Source organism: Meleagris gallopavo, chromosome Z, assembly GCF_905368555.1.
Source record: "Meleagris gallopavo chromosome Z, MGAL_WU_HG_1.1, whole genome shotgun sequence".
Taxonomy (NCBI): domain Eukaryota; kingdom Metazoa; phylum Chordata; class Aves; order Galliformes; family Phasianidae; genus Meleagris; species Meleagris gallopavo.
The window spans coordinates 56,545,523-56,570,132 of record NC_139435.1 but is presented as its reverse complement, the minus strand read 5'-3'; the positions used below and the strand labels follow the sequence as shown (position 1 = coordinate 56,570,132).

The 24,610-nt window shown below is 39.4% G+C and overlaps 1 protein-coding gene across 4 annotated transcripts in view; it reads right to left on the bottom strand.

The window, feature by feature from the left end:
- Positions 1-203: 203 nt before the first annotated feature.
- Positions 204-24,610, bottom strand: part of GNE (glucosamine (UDP-N-acetyl)-2-epimerase/N-acetylmannosamine kinase) — a 35,346-nt gene continuing 10,939 nt past the window's right edge. For 3 of the 4 annotated variants that reach the window (XM_085214482.1, XM_085214484.1, XM_085214483.1), the window contains exons 2-12: positions 20,264-20,472; positions 18,037-18,488; positions 16,722-16,874; positions 16,080-16,292; positions 15,391-15,478; positions 10,943-11,153; positions 7,715-7,844; positions 5,527-5,748; positions 4,474-4,656; positions 3,718-3,834; positions 204-2,412 (exon numbers count right to left, since the gene is read on the bottom strand). In XM_085214482.1, the coding sequence (XP_085070608.1) occupies positions 2,177-2,412; positions 3,718-3,834; positions 4,474-4,656; positions 5,527-5,748; positions 7,715-7,844; positions 10,943-11,153; positions 15,391-15,478; positions 16,080-16,292; positions 16,722-16,874; positions 18,037-18,488; positions 20,264-20,472 (2,214 nt within the window). In that variant the 3' untranslated portion in view covers positions 204-2,176. Of the gene's footprint in view, positions 2,413-3,717; positions 3,835-4,473; positions 4,657-5,526; positions 5,749-7,714; positions 7,845-10,942; positions 11,154-15,390; positions 15,479-16,079; positions 16,293-16,721; positions 16,875-18,036; positions 18,489-20,263; positions 20,473-21,474; positions 22,977-24,610 lie in introns of those variants that run through there. The other variant, XM_010725936.4, reaches the window with a different exon arrangement.

The following is a 24,610-nucleotide window of genomic DNA, read 5'->3' as shown; positions in this document are numbered from 1 at the left end:
GGAGTGGGGTGCTTTAAAGTGCCCAGGGTCAACATCAACTAACCAGACATCATGGCACTGTAGATGTTCTCCCCTGGCACTGGATAGAACTAGGAGTAGTGTCCATGAAACCTTTGGTTCACAAAGAATGTCTGAAGTGTGACAGGATTCTGAACATGGGAGGAAGAAATAACAGAAAAAGCAAACAAAAGTCACTACTACACTTTTAAATATGAACATCTTTTTAATTTTATAAACTGACAACTGTCTCAGGAAAACCAAGGACTTCTTCTGCACCACTTGCCCCCTTGCAGCTGGTTTTTGTCCAGTTGCCAGAAAAAAACAACTTCAAAAACATTTTAATAACTGTTTTCTTAAAGAGAATAGGCTTTTTATTTATTTTATCAAATGTTTTGAAATGTTTAAATATCTTTCATATTTTGTCACTGCCTGCCATCTCCCTTCAGCTGCTAAGGAAAAATTTTATCTGAGATGTCAAAAAGGAAACAGCATTGGAAAGTCTGGAAAGCAAAACCTGGTCCCACTTTTTATCAGACATTCCTCGTGATGCTGGGGGGATGGAAAGGTCAAACAATAGATATTCTCTCTGTTAGAGCCTCAATACTAATAGCCCCACCCTGAGCTGCTGTCAGTGTAGATTCAAAACAGACTTCTTGACCTGCTCATGGAGCTACTGCTCTGGTATTGAAGTTACTGGGACTCATCAACTAAATCCAGACGCTAAATGAAAAGGAACACATAAAGCCTGATGCAACTTAGCAAAGGTGAAGAGTCAGTATATCCTTACTATGGAGCAGATGATTCATTAAATGCCAGGATACAAGATTGTTTCTCTGGCAGCTGTCTTCTTTCTGGGATAGCTGACCACTTATATTGTCCCGTTTTTCAGTTTCTTCTTGTGTCAAGTAACTGTCAGTACTACAGTATCTTCAAAGCGCACTAAAAAGCAGATCAATAGAGGCAGAACTACTTATCAGAAACCTGCCCTTTCTTAAATGTACACACCACACCGTGTGATTTTTGGCCTCTACACAGGTCACAGAAAAGCTCTCTCTCTCTCTCATAATGTTTCCTGTGGAAACTTCCAGAGTGTCATATAAACTGTGTTTTAACAAGGCAAGCCTTTAAGGTTAGTTGCTCCAAGGCCAACGAATGTCTTCAAAGTGAGGATGAGGCTCAGATTTAACTTTCCATCCTGTGAGTTGATGGTCAATGCAGGACATCACTGACACTTCACCTGCAGCCCCAGCACTGCTGAGGAGATGCACTATGTCACTCTGCAGTGAATGAGATTTCTCAGAAGGCAGTCTTTGTGCTCATATGTACCACATTGTTGGCTGTCAGATAACTGGCCTCTGAAGAATAAAGTCCCCTCCACTAATTTGGGAGGCAAAGTGGTAGACTAAGTCCTTTGAGAATACCCATTAAAATGAAATTTAACCTCAACAATAAAAAGATTTACTGTGGGCTGTAGCTAGAACACAAAGGTGAACACTGCTACGCTTGTCAGTTTGTTTGAAGTGCTCTTGCAGCCTGCAAGGTCACAAGACAACTGTCTTTCTCCTTCATATGCAAAGCTTCTAAAATGGGACTCTGCCCTCTAAAGGCGATGTAATAAATAACTGTATCCCCCTAGTCCTTCACAAACCACTTCTAAATAGAGCTTCTTTGTTTGCGGAGGCACCTTCGGTTGTTTCCACTTACAGAAACTAACACCTGCTGTTGTTGATTGTATCATATTTACTTTGTGGGTGGAAACTGTAAATCGAAAAGCTGGTCACATTGTAGACTTCTCATTTCACAAAGGTGAAAAATGAGAACTGGATCCCCAAGTATTAGCTATAATTTGACACAATACACATATTTCCTACCGTACATCAAGATACGCTCATAAATAATTCAGCTACACTTAAAGCAACATCTGGGCTTTGAGGTGATTAAAATCAACAGAATTGCACAATAGTTCCTATCAATTTTGATGAAATTTAGAAAAAATACAAAAAGGTAATACCTCAATTAGGAAATGTTGAAGTAGTCACTAACTATTTAGAACATCATTACTCTGATTCTGCTGTAGCTGCTCTGGTCAAAGAAAGATTTTGGGCAAAGTATTCCCTCCACCCATAAGGAACATGAATAGTTCATTTCTGTTCAATAGTTCAATTCTTCCAAGCACCTAGTATATTCTACGGGTAGTATAATCCAGTACCAGGCTAGCAGCTCCAAGAAGAGCAGGGTCTGCTAGATTTGAGACCACCACATCCACAGTTTTAACAGATGACAGAGCCTGTCGATGTATCACATCTTTGACAGCATTAATATAGTGGCTGGCTAGGACTCCAGAAAGGATCACAAGAGAGGGGTTCATGGTGTGCAGAATGTTCACAACTCCAAGTCCTAATGCTGTACCAGCTGAAAAAAATAAAGTGAAAAGAAATTACATGGAATACTCAAAGCAGTGCAAACACGATTTTTTGAAATAGATCTAATAGCAGCAAATAACTCAGTATTCAGAAGAGTGTTACAAGTTTTGAGCTTGTGTTATCAGACTGTATTAGTCTTTCCTTTAAAAAGAAAAAAAGATGTGCAGTAGTGCATTATTCAATAATATGGATGTGAAAGACCAAGCTGTGTATTACCACACTTGTACTCTAGAAGAAAACAGCAAAGCATTACTCTAACTTCTCAGTGCTACCAGGTACATATGAAGAAAGGCCAATGGCATCCTGGCTTCTACCAGAAATAATGCAGCCAGCAGGAGCATGTAAGTGATTGGCCCTCGGTACTCAGCCCTGGTGAGGCCCTGGCTCAAGTACTGTGTTCAGTTTTGGGCCCCTCACTGCAAGAAAGACACTGAGGCCGTGGAGCACATCCAGAGAAGGGCAACAAAGCTGTGAGGGGTCTGGAGTACAGGTCTTACAGAGAGTGGCTGGGGAACCTGGGATTGTTCAGTCTGGAGATGAGGAGGCACAGGATTGACCTTATTGCTCTCTACAACTGCCTGAAGGGAAGGTTGTGGTGATGCGGGGGACAGTCTCTTCTCCCATGTAACTAGCAATAGGATGAGAAGGAATGGCCTCAAGTTCTGCCAGGCAAGATTCACATTGGATGTTAGAAATACTTCTTCAAGAGAGCAGTCAGGTGCTGGAATGGGCTGCCCAGGGAGGTAGTGAAGTCACTGTCCCTGGAGGTGTTCAAGAAATGCTTAGATGTGGTACTGAGGGACTTGGTATTGTGGGAAATATTTATGATAGGTGGATGGTTGGACTGGATGATCTTAGAGGTCTTTACCAACCTTAGTGATTCTATGATTTTATGTTTCAAGCTAGTAAAATAGTAAATTATCCCATGTAAAATAATAGGCAAATTGCCTTTGCTTGCTCAAATTAGACATTCCCTTGCCTACAAAAAAATGTCTCCCCAAATTCTTCAATATGGAGACCTTGAGACCTCACTTCTTTTTTTCATTTAAGACCAAACTGATCTTTTCAGGAACTTTTAATCTTATTTATTAAAACAGAGAATCTTCAATACACCTTCTGCTCACACTTCCTCCAACACTTGCATTTAACATTTCATTACAAGTAGTAATTATACAGATAGACGTCCTCAAATCGACATTAAAGTTGTGTTTGTAGTATTAGAGTGCATTACCATATCTGTATCCCCAAAAATCTAATAATGGGAGGGTTTTCCCACCTTTGGCTATCTTCTTACCTGTTCTGAGAATGCTTTCTGCCTTTGTGTTTCCAAGTTTAGCTGCTTGAATGAGATGTGCAGCACTAACAACCTCTTCATTCTTCATTGACATTCCTTCTACTAAAAGCAGATCCTCTGTTTGAAGGGGAGGAGAGAAAGCCAAGAGATAGAAATGGTGATGTGTTAAGAAATGGAGTAAACAGGCAGTTAAGGTTTCCACATCTCTACTTACATTCTGAAGTCTGAAATTTGAGCTATTGGCTCTGCTCTGAATTTAGTGATCACAGTTCAGGGAACTGCTTGTAGAAGGAGAGCATCAAATTCAAACGAAGTAATTCACTAATATGATCACCTGCATCAAAGCTTCATAAAATCAAGTATAAATGTTATCAACTCAGTCAATAGACTGAGAAGCTGTTGCTGAAAGATGATGCCTGTGAAACTCAACTGCTCACAGAATGCCTGCCAAGTTGCAAAACTTACCACATCATTAAAAAGGAGAAACTGAACTCTGCTACATGTTTATTGCAATTTTGAAGACAGGGGTTCTAAATATGGCTTGACTGCATACTACCATATCTGAAAAAGAATTGTTTGGTTGCAGCTCCTCCACTCCCTATACATAGGACCTCCTAGCCAGTTGCCTGTATACCTGTTGTTGTCTCCTCCTGGTGGCAGGTCTTTTTTTCAATGTCTCCTTTGAATTTATTTTTTTAAACTATACTGCAGTTTAGGAATCACTTAAATGTTTTCAAAAATAGAACACATACATACCATCATGCAGTTTCTTAGCTTCTCTCTGTAATGCTATTCCAGAGGCATATGCTTCTATACATCCTTGGCTACCACAAAGGCACTCTGGTCCATCTAAAGATACTACAATATGCCCAAGCTCAGCAGCACAGAAAGAACTGCCATGGATCAATTCATGTTGATGTATGATTCCACCTCCAATTCCTGCAAAGATACAAAACCAGCCAATAGTAAAAAAGATAAAATGCAGTCTTCAAACGCCCTAGTTCAATAGGATATTGAAATTGGCTTATTCTAATACAGATTGGAAAAAGTTTGTGTATCCATGGTTTTCTGTACTGGATCCCATAAATGACTGTTATTCGACAAATTTCTCCATATTCAGCATACATACTAAGTAACCTTGTAGCTACCTCCTGCTCAAGTATATATTGATTGCCATTTTTTCCAAGCTTATTTAAAATCGTGGATGATATTGGACTACTGTGACAGATCTTTTAAGCTTGTGGGTCATGGTCTTTTTCTCAAAGCTGACACCAGAAGTGGCCTTAAATTTTTTTATTTTCAGAGGTTTTAATACTGCATTTCAATAGCTGTTCAGAATAACTAGTCATGAAGAATACTCTAAATGTTGTGGGAAATGGTCAAAAGGACTGTATGCTTAGGAAGAAAAGTCTACATTTGCACTTGAGATACGATCTGTCTTACTCAGTTCTTATCTAGCTATTCTACAGATATACTCTGATCTTGTATTTCTGCAGAAAGAAGAGAATTAATTAAGATATAGAGCTGAATAAACTAAAACTACTCCAGCTAAAATTAATCAAATTTTGTTTATTTTGAGAAAATGTCTTGTCAGCAGCTTACATTTATCAAGAAAGATGTACCATGCAAAAGGTTTCATTCGCCTGAATAAAAGTACAAACAGATACAGTGGCACAAGGATTTGTGGCTTAAGAAGTTAATATATCAGGGCATTACAGGTGCTTATGCTTTTAAAACTAGATGAGCCTCTGAGTGTTCTGGTGTTCTGGTGTTTCAACTTCACTTTTCACTGAACTATAACATACTCACCTGTACCAGTGATGAGTGTTACAAAATTTTCTATTCCTTTTCCATGACCAAATTTTCTTTCTGCTAGAGCAGCACAATTTCCATCATTATCCACCCAGACTGGCAAGTGCAGAGCATCAGATATTGGGGTTCTGAGATCTACAGAGCTCCACTCCTGAATGAGTTTTGTGGAGTGAAGTACAATTCCTTCTCGAGGGTTTACCCGTCCACCTGTGGAAATACCTAAGTCCCAGAAGTACAGGAGAGAAAAAGCAGAACTAAGTCTTTTTAAAACCATAAGTAAAAATTAGTTTGTGCATTGAGAAGTATTATTTCCCTGTCAGTGTTGAAGCAGAGTGGTAAGGTAAAAAATTCCATGTATTATTGCCAGTGTTATTGCTACTACTGACATGTAAAGAGAATTGTTACCATTAATCAGTTTTCTCTAGCTGGTGAGGATTCCAAAGCTGATGGATTCTTTCTGGACTTCTGAGGAGCAGGCCACTCCATTATAGAGATATCTAGTTCTAGACACCACAGTTTGGATATTTTAGCCATCATTCTTGTGCAGACACTATATAATTCTGTAGCTTATCTAAAGATACTAAACTAGTAAACTAGTAAACTAGTCTGGGTGGTTAAGTCATGGGTACTATGCAACAGGTAGTCTGAAAGATGTGAAGTGCAAAACAGACACTTCTTACTGACTCTGTGTGTTTAACACTGTTTCAAAAATAATAAACTTTCAAAGTTCAAAATAACTTTGATATGCTAGATTGAAGGGATCTTATCTGGCTTGAGGAGTGGGTCTGTTAAACAAGGCCAATTTTAAAGTTCTGCATCTGAGCTGGGGTAATCCCCAAGGTCAGTACAGACTGGGGGATGAGTAGATCAAAAGCAGCCCTGTAGAGAAGGACTTGGGGGTGCTGATGGATGGAAAACACAACTGTATCCTGCCTGCATAAAAAAGTACGGCCAGCACAGCAGAGGAGACGACTATCCCCCTCTCCTTTGCTCCCATGAGATCTCACACAAGACTAATGTCTCCAGTTCTCAGTCCCCAGCACAAGAAAAACATGGACCTGTTATCCTGCATCCAGAGGAGGGCTACAAAAATGATCAAAGAGGGCTGAAGAACATCTCCCATGAAGACAGGCTGAGAGAGTTGTGGCTGGAGAAAAGAAATGTTTGGAGAAGAGAAAACGTTTGGAGAAAACACTTGGAGAAGAGAAGGCTCTTTCAATGTACATAGGGAGCTTATAATAAAGACTGCAAGACTTTCTACCAGATCATACATTGACAGGAAAAAGGACAATGGTTTTAAACTGAACAACAGTAGATTTAAATTGAATATAAGGAAGAAAAATTCCATGATGAGGGTGGTGAGACACTGGAACAGGTTCCCAAAAGAAGCAGTGGATGCCCCATCCCTGAGAATGTTCGAGGCCAGTTTGGGAGGGTACTTTGGGCAACCCAAACTAGTGTACAGTATCCCCACCTATGGCAGGGGCATTGGAACTGGATGGTCTTTAAGGATCTCTAATAAATTAAACCATTCTATGACCCTACTACAGTGTAAGCAAAATGGAAATGAATGAAAAATGTTGCCTCTATCTCTGTTAGCTGCAAAACTGATCTAAGATTGTAGCCTTTTTGTTCTGCCGCAATACAACTGAGAATTCTACAGCACAACCAATCCTGGCCATAAAGAAAGGTTTACAGGTAACAAAGCAAACTGAACTCAGCTGGAGTTGTTTCAAGACCTGTTTCAATACAAAGATTCTGCAGGGAATTTCACAATCCACTGCTGTGTACCACAGACTTCATATATGTTTAATTCAGAGAACCTTCAGAATGTGCCATTCAAATTCAGAAGTATAGAAACCATATAATAAGTACAAACAGCAATTTTTTCAGTAACCTGGAAGCTTCTACTGTAAGCTCAACTGTGCTAGAGGTTAGGACTTGGGCACTGTTAAAACTCAGCAGATTACCTTCCTGGCTGTTACAGGCTAGAGCAACTTCAATATTTATAGTCAGCTTCTCGTTTTCATAAAAAGTTAATTTTTTCAGATGTGGTAGGAATGCAGTGTAAGAGTTCAAAATATACAGGATCAGTTTGAAAGAAATGCTTTACATTAGTCAGTAGTGATTTCATTACATGTTGAAATTCTCAGATAAAAAGACAAAAAAGTATTCATTAACTTACCTACTCCCAAAATTCTGCAGTTCAGATTTACTGCCTCCGATGCAGCTTCTACACACATCTTTAGAATTAAATCTAGTCTGTCTTCATAAGTTTTAGGGTTGAGCTGGGTATACTTCTTAACTATTTCACCCTAGAAAATAAAAACCATAAATGTTCTCCACAGAAATTTACTTTGTAATGAAATTTCTCTTTAATTTCAACACAGGTCAACTTAAAAATGGTAAGTATATATATATGTATTTTTAATACATCTTAAGACTTTGGTGCTACAGAACAGATTGTCCTCTGATTCCTGAGGACTCTGGGGGACAAACTTGCAAGAGGAAGGCTTTAAATTCTGTATCTTAGGACTTACATTCTGCTTCAATTTTCCCTAGCTGAAATAAAATATAGATGGAACATGTGAATTGCATAAGGAAATGTGCTGGAACTGTTGTTAGGAATAAACTGTGATACAGCAGTACTCTTCAGCTCAATTCTTAAGTGTTAAGAAAATTAATAATAACTGTTAAAAACAAAAACAAAAAACAGCAGAATCCACTGCACTTAAGAATGAAATGCTTCTAATCTGACCATCTGGAAATACCTGGCTGGTACAGCATTTTGTTGCTATACCAGCCAGAGAGAAGTGCTTCAAATTTTAATGTACAACTTACTATCCTTTCAGAAATAACCTTTCTTCTAAGTGGTTATGACTCTGAGTCACTGGAAATATTTCTGGAGTACATCTGCTGTGACATCTGATGTATGTCGGAGGGAGGATGCAGGAGGAAGGGATTATTTTTAAAGCCTGGGAGTCACGCACTGGTAGTATAAAAATTAATTATGCACATCTGAATCTGTGGTACAAAAGAACTGACCTTAATGTAATAATTATATTGCAGGACAAGGCTATGAATATGCAGAAGATGCTATTTTCTTCAGCAAAGCTGTTCTTTGTATTATATAATGAGTACTCTACAAAATATGCATAAGTGAACAGCAGTGTATTTGCACAACTAAGGACAAAGGAATAACAAAGTCAGTCAGTCTATATGCCACACATCTCACATGTCCTTGCCAAAATAACTAAGAAAATGCCAGAACTTTGATATTTTTGAGCATTACATTTCACTCCATCAGCACCAGCAATGGTGCTTTCTGATGTTGTTATTTTAAATGATGCTTAGTTTCCTCTTCTGGTTTGGAGGGGAAGGTGAAACAGAGGAAGTTATTTGTAAGACAAGGCTACAGCAAACCTCCAAAGACAGCAGCTTTCAAAAGGAGCACTTCCTGAGTTCTTGAAAACTATTATTTTCTTCCTGGAAACCTCACCTTCATCTCTGCTACTTGCTGTTAAATGCTTAAAACTTTAAATTTTATTATGAAGCTTTGATCATTTTGCTCTAATTTGCTCACATTTTAACTTTCATAAATGTCATCTCAAACTACACACTGTAGAATAGGCAGCATTTTTTCCAAGTTAGTTATCTTCATCTTTCTGTTGGTAGAAACGGTGGCATTAGTTTGACTGCTAAAAAAAATGATAATTGAAAATGTTTTCTTTCAGACCTTAACTGCCACACACATACTTTCAAGTGAATACAAACATGCTGAACCCTAACTGGTCTATTTCCACAGTTCTTCCCATTTCTTTGGGGACGATATTTTGTCTTCTTTTCTAACTATGTCTAACTGATTTAGATACCTGAAAGTACACAGTGCAACAGAAGGAGTAGTTCTCCATCACTACGGAGAATAAAAGTCAAAAACTTCATCACAAACTTTAATCAAATCCTTAAAGGCTGCAGAATTCTGCAGAATTTTTATTTTTTATTATTGTTTTCTAAAGCAGAAAAACTAATGTTTAAATGAGTTAAAATTCTTCAGTCTTAACTGTCTTCTCATTATCACCTTGGTAATAACTGTTGCAAGTATTTTAACACCATACCTAAATAATAGTTACATCATTATTGCCCCTACCTTGAAGCTCACAAGTTCAAGTAGATATTCTGTAATTCTGAAATTCTGATTCTGGGAAATCAGCTGATGATTATGGCTGTGTTTACTTGTTTCACTATAGCACACCTTCACAAGTGACCTGACACCAGATTGATACTGATGCCATTCTGGTAGCCTCGCTTTTTTTTAGGACTTCAGTTTTCGTTACCTTTCACCCACTACATATATTCGCCTTGCTGAGTGAGTTAGCAAGCACCCATGATATCTTGTTTGTAGGAAGCAAAACTATGCACACAATGCATCCTTATCTGTTCTATGGCACAGGCAAAGAAAAGGTTCTTACTGTGCCATGTTAGCAGACAAATGGGTAGGTGAAGTTCTAAGCGTGGGTACCATTAACTCTCCCTACACACTCTAATTTCAAGCTGTAATTTCAAGCCTATTTCAAAAGTAGTTCCTATTATTTCTGTGATGAAGACATCATACTGCCCCAAACAACCTGTTCCAACTTTTGAATTTACAGCTAAGTTGGATAGTAAAAAATCCTTTAGAGTAATTTTCCACTCTGTAGTTTTAATCCATTTCTATTTCTTCATACATGTTGAACTGATTTTTCTCCTTGCGGAAGAGGCTTCTACATATCTGAAGGCTTTTTTTACAGTAGTTTTCTCTTCTCTGTACTAAACAACTCTAGTGTGTTCAACTTTTCCCTGTTTTCCAGACCTGTAATTAGTATTTTATTTTTCTCCTGATTCTTTACAAGTGGTCTACATCTCTGTGGTGTTATGTCTTACACAAAATGTTTTCCATTTAAGGTTTGGTGCCGCTACTTATCATGCTGCTGTGTAGGAAGATACTAAGATTTTTGATTACTTACTACCTTCTCTGGGTAGAAGAGATGCAATACTCTGTATCCTGTGACCACCCACCACCTCCTCTGAGTACACTGCTTTTATAAATACTGGCTGTTACTAAAAGTGGTTCTGTGCATCTGTTACATAGCTGTGTAAGTCAACAGGAAAGTAACGAGACAGGGTATGGAACCTTTCCCTCTTTGTTGACAAATGAAAAGCTGCATGGCGAACTCAGGGAGCTTTTACAGGGAACTAACAAATCAGAAACTTGCCCTATACTTCTAAGATGGTATGACTTTGAGTAAAAGGTATGCAACTAGGACCATGCTGCTTCTTTCCGCAAGTCTTCTGCATCCTAAGCATATCTTCGTCCTAGGAAAAGAACCACAAAGCCCCCAAAAGTTTGCAGAATAGCTAGAAGGATAATATTTACCTTCATACTGACAATTGCTACTCGGAGATTTGTTCCACCTAAGTCCACAGCCAAAGCACTCTGTGTCTCTAGAATGTGGTCTATATCTTGAGAGATATTATCTTTGACAGGAGGAAAACAGAATTTCTTTTGCAATGGCTCTTTGAGGTCAATAGATTTAAGGAACTTCAAAATCCTTGGAACAGCATTACCATCACCATATATTTTTGAGCTATAATATGAAAAAAAAAAAAAAAATCAATTTAAATGGAAGTAACACTGCAATCTCAAAATCTTTTTAAATGACAGAAGGCTGTAATACTGTATCGTTACAAAATTATAATATCAATATTATGATAACACTACACTTTGGACTACTCAAGTATATTGTGGTATGTGGTAGTTAGAGTACAGTAGCTTGAAGATCACAAACAACAACAGATTGTGCAAGCCTGACATTAGCTTCATTTAGGAATATGGAACATGGGATGAAAAAACTGAAAAGTTTTTTAATTAAAAAAAGAAAAAAGAAAAAGAGCAAATAAGAGTTCAGTTAAAGGCCCCACAGAATAACAATCTAAAATTACAGATACTAAGAATTGAGTTTCTGAACATGCTACACACTCAGACAAGATATACTTATCACAAACATGACAAGTAGTAATTGTAATAAATGGCAGTAATAGTATGGTGGTAATGGTATGTTCACAGAATCACAGAATTGTAGGAGTTGGAATGGACTTCACAGGATTATCTAGTCCAACCTACTGGTAAAACAGGTCCACTACAGTAGGTCCCACCAGAAAGTGTCCAAATGGCTTTTGAGTATCTCTGGAGAAGAAGACTCCACAACCTCTTTGGGCAATCTGTTCCAGTGCTCTGTCACCCCCACAGTAAATAAGTTCTTCCTTGTCTCTGTATAGAACTTCCTGTGTTGCAGTTTTTGTCCACTGCCTCTTATCCTGTCATTGGGCACTACCGAAAAGAGTCTGGCCCCATCCATTTGGCTCCCATATTTCAGATATTTATAAACAATGAGGAGATCCCCTCTCAGTCTTCTTTTCTTCAGGCTGAAGAGTTCAAGATCTCTCAGCCTTTCCTTAAACGGGAGATGCTCCAGGCCCCTAGTCATCTTTGTGGTCCTCTCCTGGACTCTCTTCAAAAGTTTTGTCTTTTTTTTTTTTTTTTTTAACTGAGGAGCCCAGAACTGGACAATATTCCAGATGTAGCCTGACCATGGCAGAATGGGGAAGGATCACCTCCCTCAACCTGCTGGCCACGCTCTCTGCGACACACTTTGGGATACACTGTTCTTCTAGGTCACATGAGCATACTGCTCTCTGAACCTGCTGTCCACCAGAGCCACTAAGTCCTTTTCAGAGCTACTTTCCAGCAGGTGAGCTCCTAACCTGCACTGATGCAAGCAGTTACTTCTCCCCAAGCGCAATACTCTATCCTTGCTCTTGTTGAATCTTATCAGATTCCTCTCTGCTCAGCTTACCAGTCTTTCCAGGTCTTGTTGAATGGTAGCACAGTCATCCGGTGGTGTGTCAGCCACTTCTCTCAGCTTCATATCACCAGCAAACTTGCTAAGGGTGAACTCCATCCCTTCATCCAGGTTACTAACGATGTTAAGCAAGACTTAAGCAAGAGTAACAACCCCTGGGGAACATTGTTAAGTTGCAGGCCTCCAACTGATCAACTCCAACTCCACTGATCAGAGCCATCTGAGCTCTTTCTGTCAGCGAGTTCTCTATACACCTCATTGTCCTCCACTCATCTATCCCACATTTGCTTGACTTCACTACAAGGATGTTGTAGGAGAAAGAGTCTAAAGCCCTGCTGAAGTCAAGATACACAACATCCACTGCCTTTCCCTCATCTACTCAGATGGTCATGATAGCATAGAAGGCTACCAGATTGATCAAGCATGATTTGCCCTTGGTGAATCCATGTTGATTATGCTTGATAACCTCCCTTTCTTCCACTTGCTTGGAGATGCCATCCAGAATAAACTGCTCTACCATTTCCCAGGGATATACATGAGGCTGACGGACCTGTAGTTTTCTGGGTCCTCCTTCTTACCCTTCTGAAGACGTGAGTGACATTGGTTTTACTCCAGTCCTCAGGCACCTTTCCCATTCCCCATGACCTTTCAAAGATGACAGAGGGTAGTGTAGCAACCACTTCTGCCAGCTCCCTCAGCACCTGTTGGTGCATCCCACCAGGGCTTGTGGATTTGTGTGTATTGAGTTTGCATAGACAATCTCTGACCAGATCCTCATCGACCAATGGGAAGTCTTCCATTCCCCAGACCTTCTCTCTTATCTCCAGTGTCTGGGATTCCTGAGGAGCAGTCTTAGAAGACTGACGCAAGAAAGGCATTCAGTAACTTCACCTTCTCAGTGCCCCTGTTATCAGGGCACCCACTTCTGTCAACAACAACCCACATTTTCCCTTGTCTTCCTTTTGCTGTTCAAATACTTAAAAGAAGTCCTTCTTATAGTCCTTGACCTCCTTTGCCAGATTTAATTGCAGGTGAGCCTTAGCCCTTCCTTGTTGTATCCCTGCATTCCCTGCCTACGTTCATATATTCCTCCCTCATAGCCAGACCCCTTTTCCACATTGCACAGATCTTTTTCTTCCATTTGAGTTTTTTCCATGAGCTTCCTGTTCATTCATGTAGGTCCCCTGCCACCTTTGCAGAATTTCTTTCTCTTAGAGATGCACTGAACTTCAGCTTGGAAGAAGTGCTGCTTGAATGTTAACCAACTCTCTCAGACCTCCTTGCCTCCCAGTGCTCTAATTACTGAGATACCTCCAAACAGGTCCTTGAAGTGGTCAAAGCTGGCTCTCCTGAAGTTCAGAGTGGTAATTCTATAATCCTATTTAGTGCCTTTCTTCTTCCACGTAAGGTCTTGAACTTCACTATCTCACGGTCACTGCATCCCAGGCTGCTCACAACCATCACATAAGCAACCAGCCCTTTCCTCTTTGTGAGAACAAGGTCCAGCAGCACACCTCTCCTCGTTGATTCCTCCACGATCTGCCACAAAAAGTTTCTTGATTTCATTGCAGAAACCTCCTGGACTGCGTGTTCCTGGCAGTGTTGATTTTCCTGCAATTAGCAGGCTGCTTGAAGTCCCCCATTAGAATCAGCACCTGTGACTGTGAGACTACTTTCAGCTGTCTATAGAAGGCCTCATCAGCTTCCTCCTCCTGATCAGGCAGCCTGTAGTAAACATCAACAACGATGTCACCCGTATTAGTCTATGCCTTAGTTCTCACCCACAAGCTCTCCACTCATTCATCAGTCCCTACATAGAGCTCGATACATTCCAATTTTTCTTTCATATAAAAAGCAACTCCACTGCCTCACCTTTCTGGCCTGTCTTTTCTAAAAAGGTCATATTCCTCCATGACAGCATTCCAGTCACGTGAGCTGTCCCACCATGTCTCTGTGACAGCAGTGAAATCATGGCCCTGTGACTGCACATAAATCTCTGTCTCCTCCTGCTTATTCCCCATACTGCATTGGTATACAGACACTTTAGAGAAGAAAAGGGAGCAGAGGGTGCAGGTATCCCTAGAGGGAAGCAAGAGGATCCCCTGTAGTTACACACACCTGTGAGGCAGCTGGCTTTGTGGCTCCTGTCATGTGACACAGCTAAAAAACATCTGCCACTATCCTGATTGGCCTGGTTCATTCCCCAGTTGATTGCAATGGGGTTTTATAGTCTTTGAGTCTGTCCATGTTCTACTTTACTGCATGCTTCATGCTCACGTGAAAGAGTAACGGGATAGCAGTCTGTGCTCTCGACAATCTGTGGTACCCTGTCAGCAATGTCCTGAATCTTGGCTCCTGGGGAGACTTCTCAAGACTCCCATTTACATCAGTTTGCTACAGATAAGTCTCATTTTAAAATATATCTGTACATAATAATATCAGACATTTAGTACTCTAGTGTTTATTTTATTATTATACTGAGGTCTTTAACAAATACACTCTTGAGTCTTGTCCTTATGAAACATATGTAACATCCTGAAGTTTTTAAGAGCTCAGTTGTTTTAGAACTGAGGCTCAGTACTGTAAGTATGAAGAGCAGTGAATACATCCAGCAGCATCTCTGAGAGTTTGCACTCATGGCTCTCCATTTATTACACCTGAAGCCAATCCAGCTACAAAGTAGTGAGTCTTTCAAGCAGATGTCAAAGGTAGACAGGCAGGATGTTCTCCCCCATACTCTGTGTTCCACTATGGAATGAGCTGTCTTCATAATTCTTGTCTAAACTAATACATGAATTTTCTCCTCTTTGATTTCTGTTGGATATTAAATTACCAATTATACCAAAACATCATTAGTAACCTCAGATTAGCACACTAAAATGTCTGTGAACAAATACAGCAAGCCACATCTAAATGCTTTTCTTAACTACTTCAACACCCCCCTGGTATGAAACATACTTACCATGGATACTGCTTACCAAACTGGAGCTGTAGCGCATGCAGAATTTTATCCTGTGTGTCAGCATCGCGAACATGAAGAACATTTTCACCTAGATGGTAAAAGTTAACAGAACAGGATGAGTCACGTACTTAAATTATGCTAGAGGATAAGAACTGCTTTACAAATCATAATGAAGTAATCATTTTTAGTTCTTCTGAGCAGGAGACTCCAGCCAAATCAACATTACTCTTACACAACATGTAGGGTAGAGTACTAGTTTTCAACAGAATTCTATAAGTACAATGAAAACCATAGGCAAGTGGTCATTTATGTCAAATCTGCATGACTGAAATACCACAATACAGTTAAATTTCTAATGTGGTGATGAGTTCCTGTTTTTAAAGTGATAAATGCATACAAGAGAACATGGAAGTAGCTAATAAAGGACAACAATTAGCTGCCTCTCTGCTAAATGGGATGCACTGCAAATGGAGATAAATATTTAACTTGTCTACAGATAAATGTCTTATTATCTCATCACCAACATGATACAGGAATACAGGAATAGCCAGCAAAGCTTTAAGAGGTCAAAAATTAAGCTGTACTGACACTGCAGGATGGTCTCTGTAAAGCATTTGTTTTACTTTATTAAGTGAAACAAAAAACCTTCAGAACTACAAAAAAATTAAAGTAGTTATGCATACACTTACCTGTTTCTCTTCCTGTCTGACGTGTCCCCAAGTTGATAACAGGTGTACCAAATGCTCCCACTTCTCTGACACCACAACTGCTGTTACCAATCATACAACCAGCATGGGCAACTAGCTGAATGAACTGGTCAAATGGGACATGCTTCACTGCCCGAAAATTGGGATGATGTTCAATGCCCTTCTTCCTCATCACCCGAACCATCTCTTTGCTTCCTACAGAAAAACAAAAGACATGAATAAATGAAAAGTTCACTGAAAGTCTCAACACACAAAAAAGCTAATAGCAGTCTACTGAATTATCACCTCTGAGCTGTTTTTGTTCCCTTTCAGGGACATAAACTTAAGTTTAATACCCAAAATCATTTCAACAAATCTAACATAATTTTTCAGTTAGTGCAGGAGGCATTACATGTTGCTTCCACATGTAATACAGTTTCCCTTCATCTTCCTTCCCATACTGAAAAGCTGAAATGTCCTTCAGCAATTTGGACAAGGACAAGTTGCAGTGGATGCAAGTCTGACGCTGAGATCATCCAGCTATTTCCATCTGGCTGAAGATTCTGGGAAAAAGCACTCTGTATGAACCAATGTATACTTTACAACTAGTTATCCATCCTTCTGTCACGCAGGCATTTTACTCACCTGCATCTACATTGGGGAATAGAACAAGTGTTCTCTTGTTAAAGGAAATGAGCGCATCTAGTGTCAGTTCAAACATCTTTATGGAATGTTTAATATCTGTGGTTACAGGATGTTGCAGAGCAACTATATAATCTCTGGGTTTAACATCTTCACCTGTTCAAATGGAAAAAAAAAAGAAAAGTGTTTTTTGTTTTTCAGTAGCAGAGAATAGTAAGAAGAAAGAGTGATGTGACAGCTTATTATTTGCCTCTCTAGGCATGACTCACACTGTTAACTTTCAGGCCTAGATTTCAATCTTCGCAGGTCTAAACCAGAACTGAGAGCTGTTCTCACATCTCTCTAAGTCTGTAATAACATGAAAGCTCTGAAGCTGCTCTTAACTTTCACTGATGGCAGCAAGAAAATAATCTACCTGAAAGGCTGCTTCACAACAGGAGATGAGTAGGTTTGTGATTTGTGATTGTCATTATCACTCATTACTTGGGTTTTCTGCCAGCTCTCCATCACCATCCATACATCCATGCAAAGACTTTATTCCTAAAGCCATACTTGTTTTTGCATATTTATTAAACAGCTGATCTGCTACACAGTCACCTACTAATCTAATAAGATTCCATTTTCCAAGTACTTAGGCTATTGCGCCATATAGGAGACTGCTTTGTCAAGCTTAACTAGAAAGCACAAAAAATCAACATTTACAGGAAATACTTCTAAATAAGTCAGTACAAAACACCAAAAGTGCTAAGCGCATATGGCCCTGCTACAATAAATTCTGCAAAGGAACGTTCAGAATATAGATTTGCTCCATTCTTTTTAGATTAGTTCAAAATAGCTCTGATTCTCTTTTGACACATTCTTTACACCATAATAAAAGTGTTCATATAGGGAAAAGTCTATTTTTAAATTGTTTGCATCAGAGAAATTACCAATTTAAGAAGATCTTGGTGGTGTTCTTGTTTTTTGTTATTGTTTTTTTTTACTTTGGAAAAGGACTAAATTTTCTGCTAAGACAGATCTGTAGCTTTTCTTATGTACAGAATAAATACAGAATAAGGCCAAATGTAGAAAGAAACTAGTGGTAGATACCGGTAGCAAATACAGTATTTTTCTTTGTTTGTTCTTTCATTAGAAGAAATAGTTTCATAATAATCCCCAATTAAACCAAAACCCACTACCAATAAGTCTCTTTCTTTGTTTCCTGTACATTTCCTAGAATCACTGGGCAATAGATCCCCAAGGCACCACAGACCATGGATCAAGAACTCAGTGAGTTGTCTAAAGTCATTTGAAAACCATAAAGAAGTGGATTGCTCACCTAGCCATACACGTATAACACTCATGTAGTCCTTATTTTTGGCAGAGAGAAGCTTGTCATACGAAGGACAGCCTGCTAAAAGGATGCGATCATGGTCTTCACACATGGCTATCAAATGTTGCTCTGCACTCCTTGTGCAGCACACATGGTAATGGGCCAGTTTGGTTATAGCATGTCTGATAGAGTCGTCAATGGTCCCACTGACTTCCCCGCCTTCAATGTGAAGAATGCGAATATTCATCAGGGCTGCAGATGTGGCTAGTGCCAAAGCATCAAATCTGTCACCATGAACTATCATTATGTCAGGTTTCAGGCGGTTCAGGACATCTGGTAACTTCACTAATGCGAGGCCTACTGATTCCACCATGGCTGCCTCATCCTCCCCTCTCACAATAGTGTGCAATCTTGTATGAATATCGAAGTCATCTTGTTCAATCATGCGATAAGTGTTACTGAAGATAAGAGAGAAAGGGTTAGAGGAAATAGAATTTGGATTTACAGCAACACAGCTTGACAAAATAATTGCATACCAGAACACTAGAATAGTTGTACTATGTTTGAACAAAGGCCTGCATATCAAATCTCCCTCACTAAGGAAACTAATCTGGAAACACTCTAGTCTATATAAAGATCATCCCTCCTACTCCAATTCCATCAAGTTTTCTGTACATCTTTAATAAAAAGCTTTGCTAAGCATGTTCCAGAACCCCCAGAAACCAAACTCTTTACTCATGTCTTTGCAAGGTCTACTGGAAAACCGATATGGCTCATTTTCTTTTCTGAAAAGATATGCCAGTTCTTCACCAATATTCACCAATATTCGCCTTACTGGATGAATGTATAAATACAAGAGAAAAAAATGCAAAGCTGAAGACTGCTGCTTGCTTAAACCTAACAGAGAAAAAAAAAAAAAAAAAAAAAGATATTTTCCCATTTTGTCTTCAAACTATCTAATACATTCACTGTCCTTACCTAAAGATTACATCTATAAATTAATTCAAATCAGACTGGAACAATAAAAAATCCTCTTCAGCTAGTGAAGCAGGACTGGCTTATTTTTCCAGCCTGACCATATGCTAACCTGACAACAGGTTTTTTGTTTGTTTGTTTTTTAAATCAGGTTACTTTTAAGGTATTGAATTCACATTACCATATTACTGGATGAAAACAATGGTCAGTGCAAAGCAAGAAACAGAGCACAATAGCAAGAATGGGCAGCAGTTACATTTTCTTTCTTAGCAGTCTGATATAATAAAAATTTCCATGACCTCACAAAAAAATCACACCTTAACTTATCATGTGCCGAAATTGCTAGTTGGGAAGCCCAGAAAGTGCTTTTACCTGAAGATATGCATGACATTTCTAAAAGTTTAACAGTGCTCAAATGCTGAGGCCGTTATGCTAAAACCTTAATTCGACTTGCAAAGTGTTTTCCTAACAGTTTAATTTTCTTAGCCCAGTTTGATAAAGGCATCTGGAGCAAAACCAGACAGACAGAACCCCAGCAAAAGTATGCAACGTTCTTCCTTCTGCCTTCCTCCTTTCCCTCAGCAGACAGGAGAATGCTTACCTGGGATATAGGAAGTTCTTACAAAGGAAAGGATCGGAAACAAGACATTCATCTACCCAGGCAGGCAATGTGACTGCTCACTTACACAGTATTATGAAGGGGACCTTAATCTCTCCTGCCAAATCATATCTAATACCTCTCCTACCTCTACCTCTAATTACTTTTGTAAGAAAGAGATTACCCTATGCTGCTTTCTGCCCTCACAATCCTGGAGGTGAGAACTAACAGTACTTCCCTGCAATACCAATTATATAAAAACTTTATCCAGTAAGTATGTAAATTACAAGATCTTCAACTTAGAATGACTATAAGTTATCTTTTTGCCATGAAAATTCAAAATTGTAACACATTTTCATTTGACAATCACCAGATTCTAAGGTAAGTCTGAATGAACTGAATTTCTTACTCTGTTAGAAACTTTGTTGAAAACCTCATTTCCAGCACCTACACAAAACTTTCTAAAGTTCCAAGACTGATTTGTAAAAAAAAAAAAAGAAGCTGAAAATTGAGATAGAATATAATGTCTGAAAAATGATTTTTAAAATTTTGTTATGTGTTTTCATGATTTCAAGGATTTTGTGACCTAGCATTCATGATTGTACTACCAACACTTCAGAAACAGAAAGAGAATGGGAGAGATACAAAAATCCACCTTACCCATAATCATCAATCAAGTGGGAACCAAGCACTACGACATCAAGCTCAAAGAACTGTGGTTCTGCCTTAATACCAAACATAATAGGAGCTAATTTTGAATAATCAGCACGGTTGCAAGTAGCAACACAAACACGAAGTTTGTGGTTGTTTCCATTCTTCTCCATGTCTTCTTTTTGTTTCTGTTTTGAAAGATTCTTGAAATACAGTTCCTGAAAAATAAATGAATAAATAGATAGAAACCATTAGTAACAATCTTATAGCAAATAAATGGCACATGTTATGAATAGCATATGTAACTGTAGCCCATAACTACAGACATATACTGCCTGACCCATTGATAGTAGACAGCTGATACCTTACAGTACTTACATTACTAACATTAAAAGATTTCAGAAAAAAAAAAAGTAGGGTTGTTCTTTTCATTTATCTAGAACTCACTATTTTAATACCTTTTCTTCTATAAATAATTCACATATTCTATACGAACAATATTTAAATATTATGAAGTTCAATTGTAACTCTTAAACGCTGGAACACTGGAAAACGGAGCAGGCAGTGTAGAAAAACTACAAAGCAGTTGTCAACTTGTGCAGGTAGAAAACTGGAATGGCCAAAGCTCAGCTGGAAATCAATTTAGCTACTACAGTCAAAGACAATATAAAATGCTTTTATAAATACATCAACTGCTAAAGGACGATTAGGGAGAACCTCCATCCTTTATCAGATGTGAGGGAAAATGCAGTGATGGAAGATGATGATAATGTTAAGATACTTAATGACTTAATGATTAAGTTACAGTTAAGATACTTAATGATTTAAGCTCTGGAATAGGCTCCCCAGGGAGGTGACTGGGTCACCATCCCTGGATGTGTTTAAAAACTGCTTGGATGTGGTGCTCAGGAACATGATTTAGCAGAGGGTTGTTAGAGTTAGGGTAGTATGGTTAAATTGTGTTGGACTCAATGATCTTTAAGGTCTTTTCCAACCTGAGTGATTCCATGTCTTTTTGCCTACTTTTTTTAGGAAGGCCAATTGTTCCCAGGTTACACAACCCCTCTGAATAGAAAGATGGTGACAGGGAACAAGATGAAGCATCTATAGTCCAGTGGGAAACAATAAGTAACCTATTACATCTTTTTAATATTCACAAATTCAAAGGGCTGGATGGAATTCATCCAATGGGTACTGAAGGAGGTGGTGGAAGCACTCACCAAGCCATTCTCAATAATCTGTTGGCAGTCCTGGCTAACTGGGGAGGTCCCAGTTGACTGGAAGCCAGTGAATGGGAATCCAGTCTAAAAGGAAGGCAGGAAAGTTACGGGTCTGCCTGTAATCATCTTGGTACTGGGAAGGGTTATGGAGCAGATCCTCTTGAAAGCTGTCAAACAGCAGACATGGAACAACTGAAAGATCAGATGTAGCCAGCATAGCTTTATGAAAGGCCGTGGATGTTGTCAATCTGAATTCTAATAATCCTAAAGTGTATGACACTATCTCCCAAACTATTCTCCTGGTGAAACCGGCTACTCATGCCTTGGACAGGTGTACAGTTAGCTAGGTGAAATGACTGGATGGGCGGGCTTAAAGGGCAAACAGAAGTCAGTCCAGTTGGTGGCTGATCAGCAGTGATATTCTCCAGGGATCAGTCTTGGAGCTAGTTTTATTTAACACTTTTATTAATGATCTGGAAGAGGGGATCAAGTGCACCCTCACTAAGTTTGCTGATGATACCAAGCTAGGCAGGCATGCGGATCTGCTTGAGAGTAGGAAGGGTTTCCAGAGGAATCTGGTTAGACTAAGTCAATGGGCCAAGTCCAACTCTATGACATTCAACAATATTCAGGGAGTTAAATCTATCCGGAAACCAATCACTAGTGGGGTTTCTCAGAGCTCTCTTTTAGGTGCAGTTCTCTTTAAAGTTTCCGTAAATGGCTTGGTTGCAGGACTGAAAGGAACACAAGTGAGTTTGCTGATGACACTAAATTGGAAAGAACTGTTGATTCGCTCGAGGGTAGAGAGGTCAGAGCAAGCACCAGCCACAAGAAGTTTAAGAAAAGCAAGTGCCAAATTCTGCACTTGGGACAAGGCAATCCTGGTTATATGTAGACTGGGACACAAGAGGTTGAAGAGCAGCTCCATGGAAAGGGATCTGGAGGTTCTGACTGATGACAAGTTGAATGTGAGCCAGCAATGTGTCCTGGCAGCCCAAAGGGCCAACCTGGGGTGCAGCAGGCCCAGTGCTGCCACCAGGCGAGGGGATGAGCTGCCCCCTCTGCTCTGCACCGTGCAGCCTCACCTATAGCACTGCATGCAGTTTTGTGTCTTTCTTACATTGTGTCCACATCTGTTAGAGAACATCCAGAGGAGGGCTACAAAGATAGCAAAAGGTCTAGAGAAGAAAACGTATGAGGAACTGCTGAAGTTCCTCACTGTGCTCAGCGCAGAGCAGAGGAGCTGAGAAAAGCCCTTATGGCGGTTGCAGCTCCTCACAGGGAGCAGAGGGCAGCGCTGAGCTCTGCTCTGTGTGACAGCGACAGGGCCCGAGGGAACGGCATGGAGCTGTGTCAGGGAAGGGGCAGCTGGGGGTCAGGGAAAGGGTCTGCACCAGAGGGCGGTGGGCATAGAACGGGCTGCACAGGGCAGTGGGCACGGCCCTGAGCTGCCAGAGATAAAGGACTATTTGGACAACTCCTGTGTGCAGTCAGGAGTTGGACTTCACGATCCCTGTGGGTCCCTTCCTATTTATGAATTTTAAGTACCAGGTCCTGGTTGTGGGTCAAAACAACCCCACATGGGCTTGAAGAGTGACTGAAAAGCTGCCTGGCAGAAAAGGACCTCAGGGTTCTGGTCAACAGCCAGTGGAACGTGAGCCAGCAGTGAGCCCAGGTGTCCAAAGATGGCATCTGGGCCTGTATCAGAAACAGAGACCAGTAGGAGCAGGGAACTTATCGTCCATTTGCACTGGTGAGACCACACCTCCAACACTGCTTTCAGTTTTGGCTTCTTGCTACAAGAAGGATATTAAGTTACAGAAAAGTGTTCAGAGAACAGCAATGAAACTGGTGACTAGAAGAGTTAAGAGAAGTGACTGAGAGACTTGGGCTGCTTAATCTGGAGGGGGCTGAAGTGAGACCTCATCTTTCTTTGGAAGTACCTGAAAGGAGTTTGCAGCGAAGAGGGTGTTGGTCTCTCAGGTGATAAACATAAGGAAAAAAACCTCATGTTGTGCCAGGAGATTTTAAAAATAGACATTAGGAAGAATTTCCTCCTCGAGAGTGTGATCAAGCATCGATATAGGCTGCCCAAAGAAGTGCTGCAGTCCCCATCACTGGAGGAATTTAAGAGGTGTGTAGAGGCATAACTAAAGGAGAGGTTTAGCAACCAGATTTTGTAGGTCAGGCTGCTGATTGAACTTTATGATCTTGAAGGTCTTTTCCAATATAAATAATTCCATAATTCTAAACAGTAGAATGACTTTTCCCTATTCAAATAGAACTTTCTAGCTAAGAAAATTATAGGCACATAAGTAAATCAAAGAAAAAAAAAATCTATTTTAAAACTACAGAATGGAACAAACTACTAAGAGATACATTCACTGACAGGCTCTGTGAACAAAAAGAAAGTTTTTGCTCACATCAGTTTATGTATCTGTCAAACACACTTTGGTGAAATACAGTGAGTTAAATATTGACTCCTAATCCCTTTCATACTATGTTGCAGGCCAAAGTACATCAAGATATTAAATAATACAACCTTGGGTTAGGTTACGGTAAAACAACAATTTTTGGAGATAATAATGACAATAATCATTAGTTGATCTGGAGTCTATTTTTGATTGCTGTTGTTGTTTATTTTTAAAAAAGGGTTCTTAAGATCTTGACAATTAAAATCCCTCAGGAATTGAATATTTTTTTAAATTAAACAAAAAAAACAACAACAACAACAAAAATAGCAAACAACATCAGTAGTTAATGTAGCAAGACATTTCCTCTAATGGACTCTTCCAACCTGTTAAATAGGTGATTAAACTTTGTAATCGTATTTAATGTTTACCTATCCTATGTTTACCATTTTACTTTGCTCTTTTCAGTTATTTCAGCAAATGGAAAAAAAAAAAAAAAAAAAAAGCTTCAGAAAGAAAGAAAAAATTATTAAAAAATATAAAAAATATAGAGGAACCCAATTTACACCTCTGCCTCTCTTTCTTCCCCCAACAGAAACCACCATGTTGGTAGGAGAATATCAGACCAGGTATGTTTCTATAGTTCTCTTTCTGAGAATAACTGTATTGTAAATAAGTACTATCATCGGGGTAAGAAATCTAATGCTATGTCAGATTTTTACTGC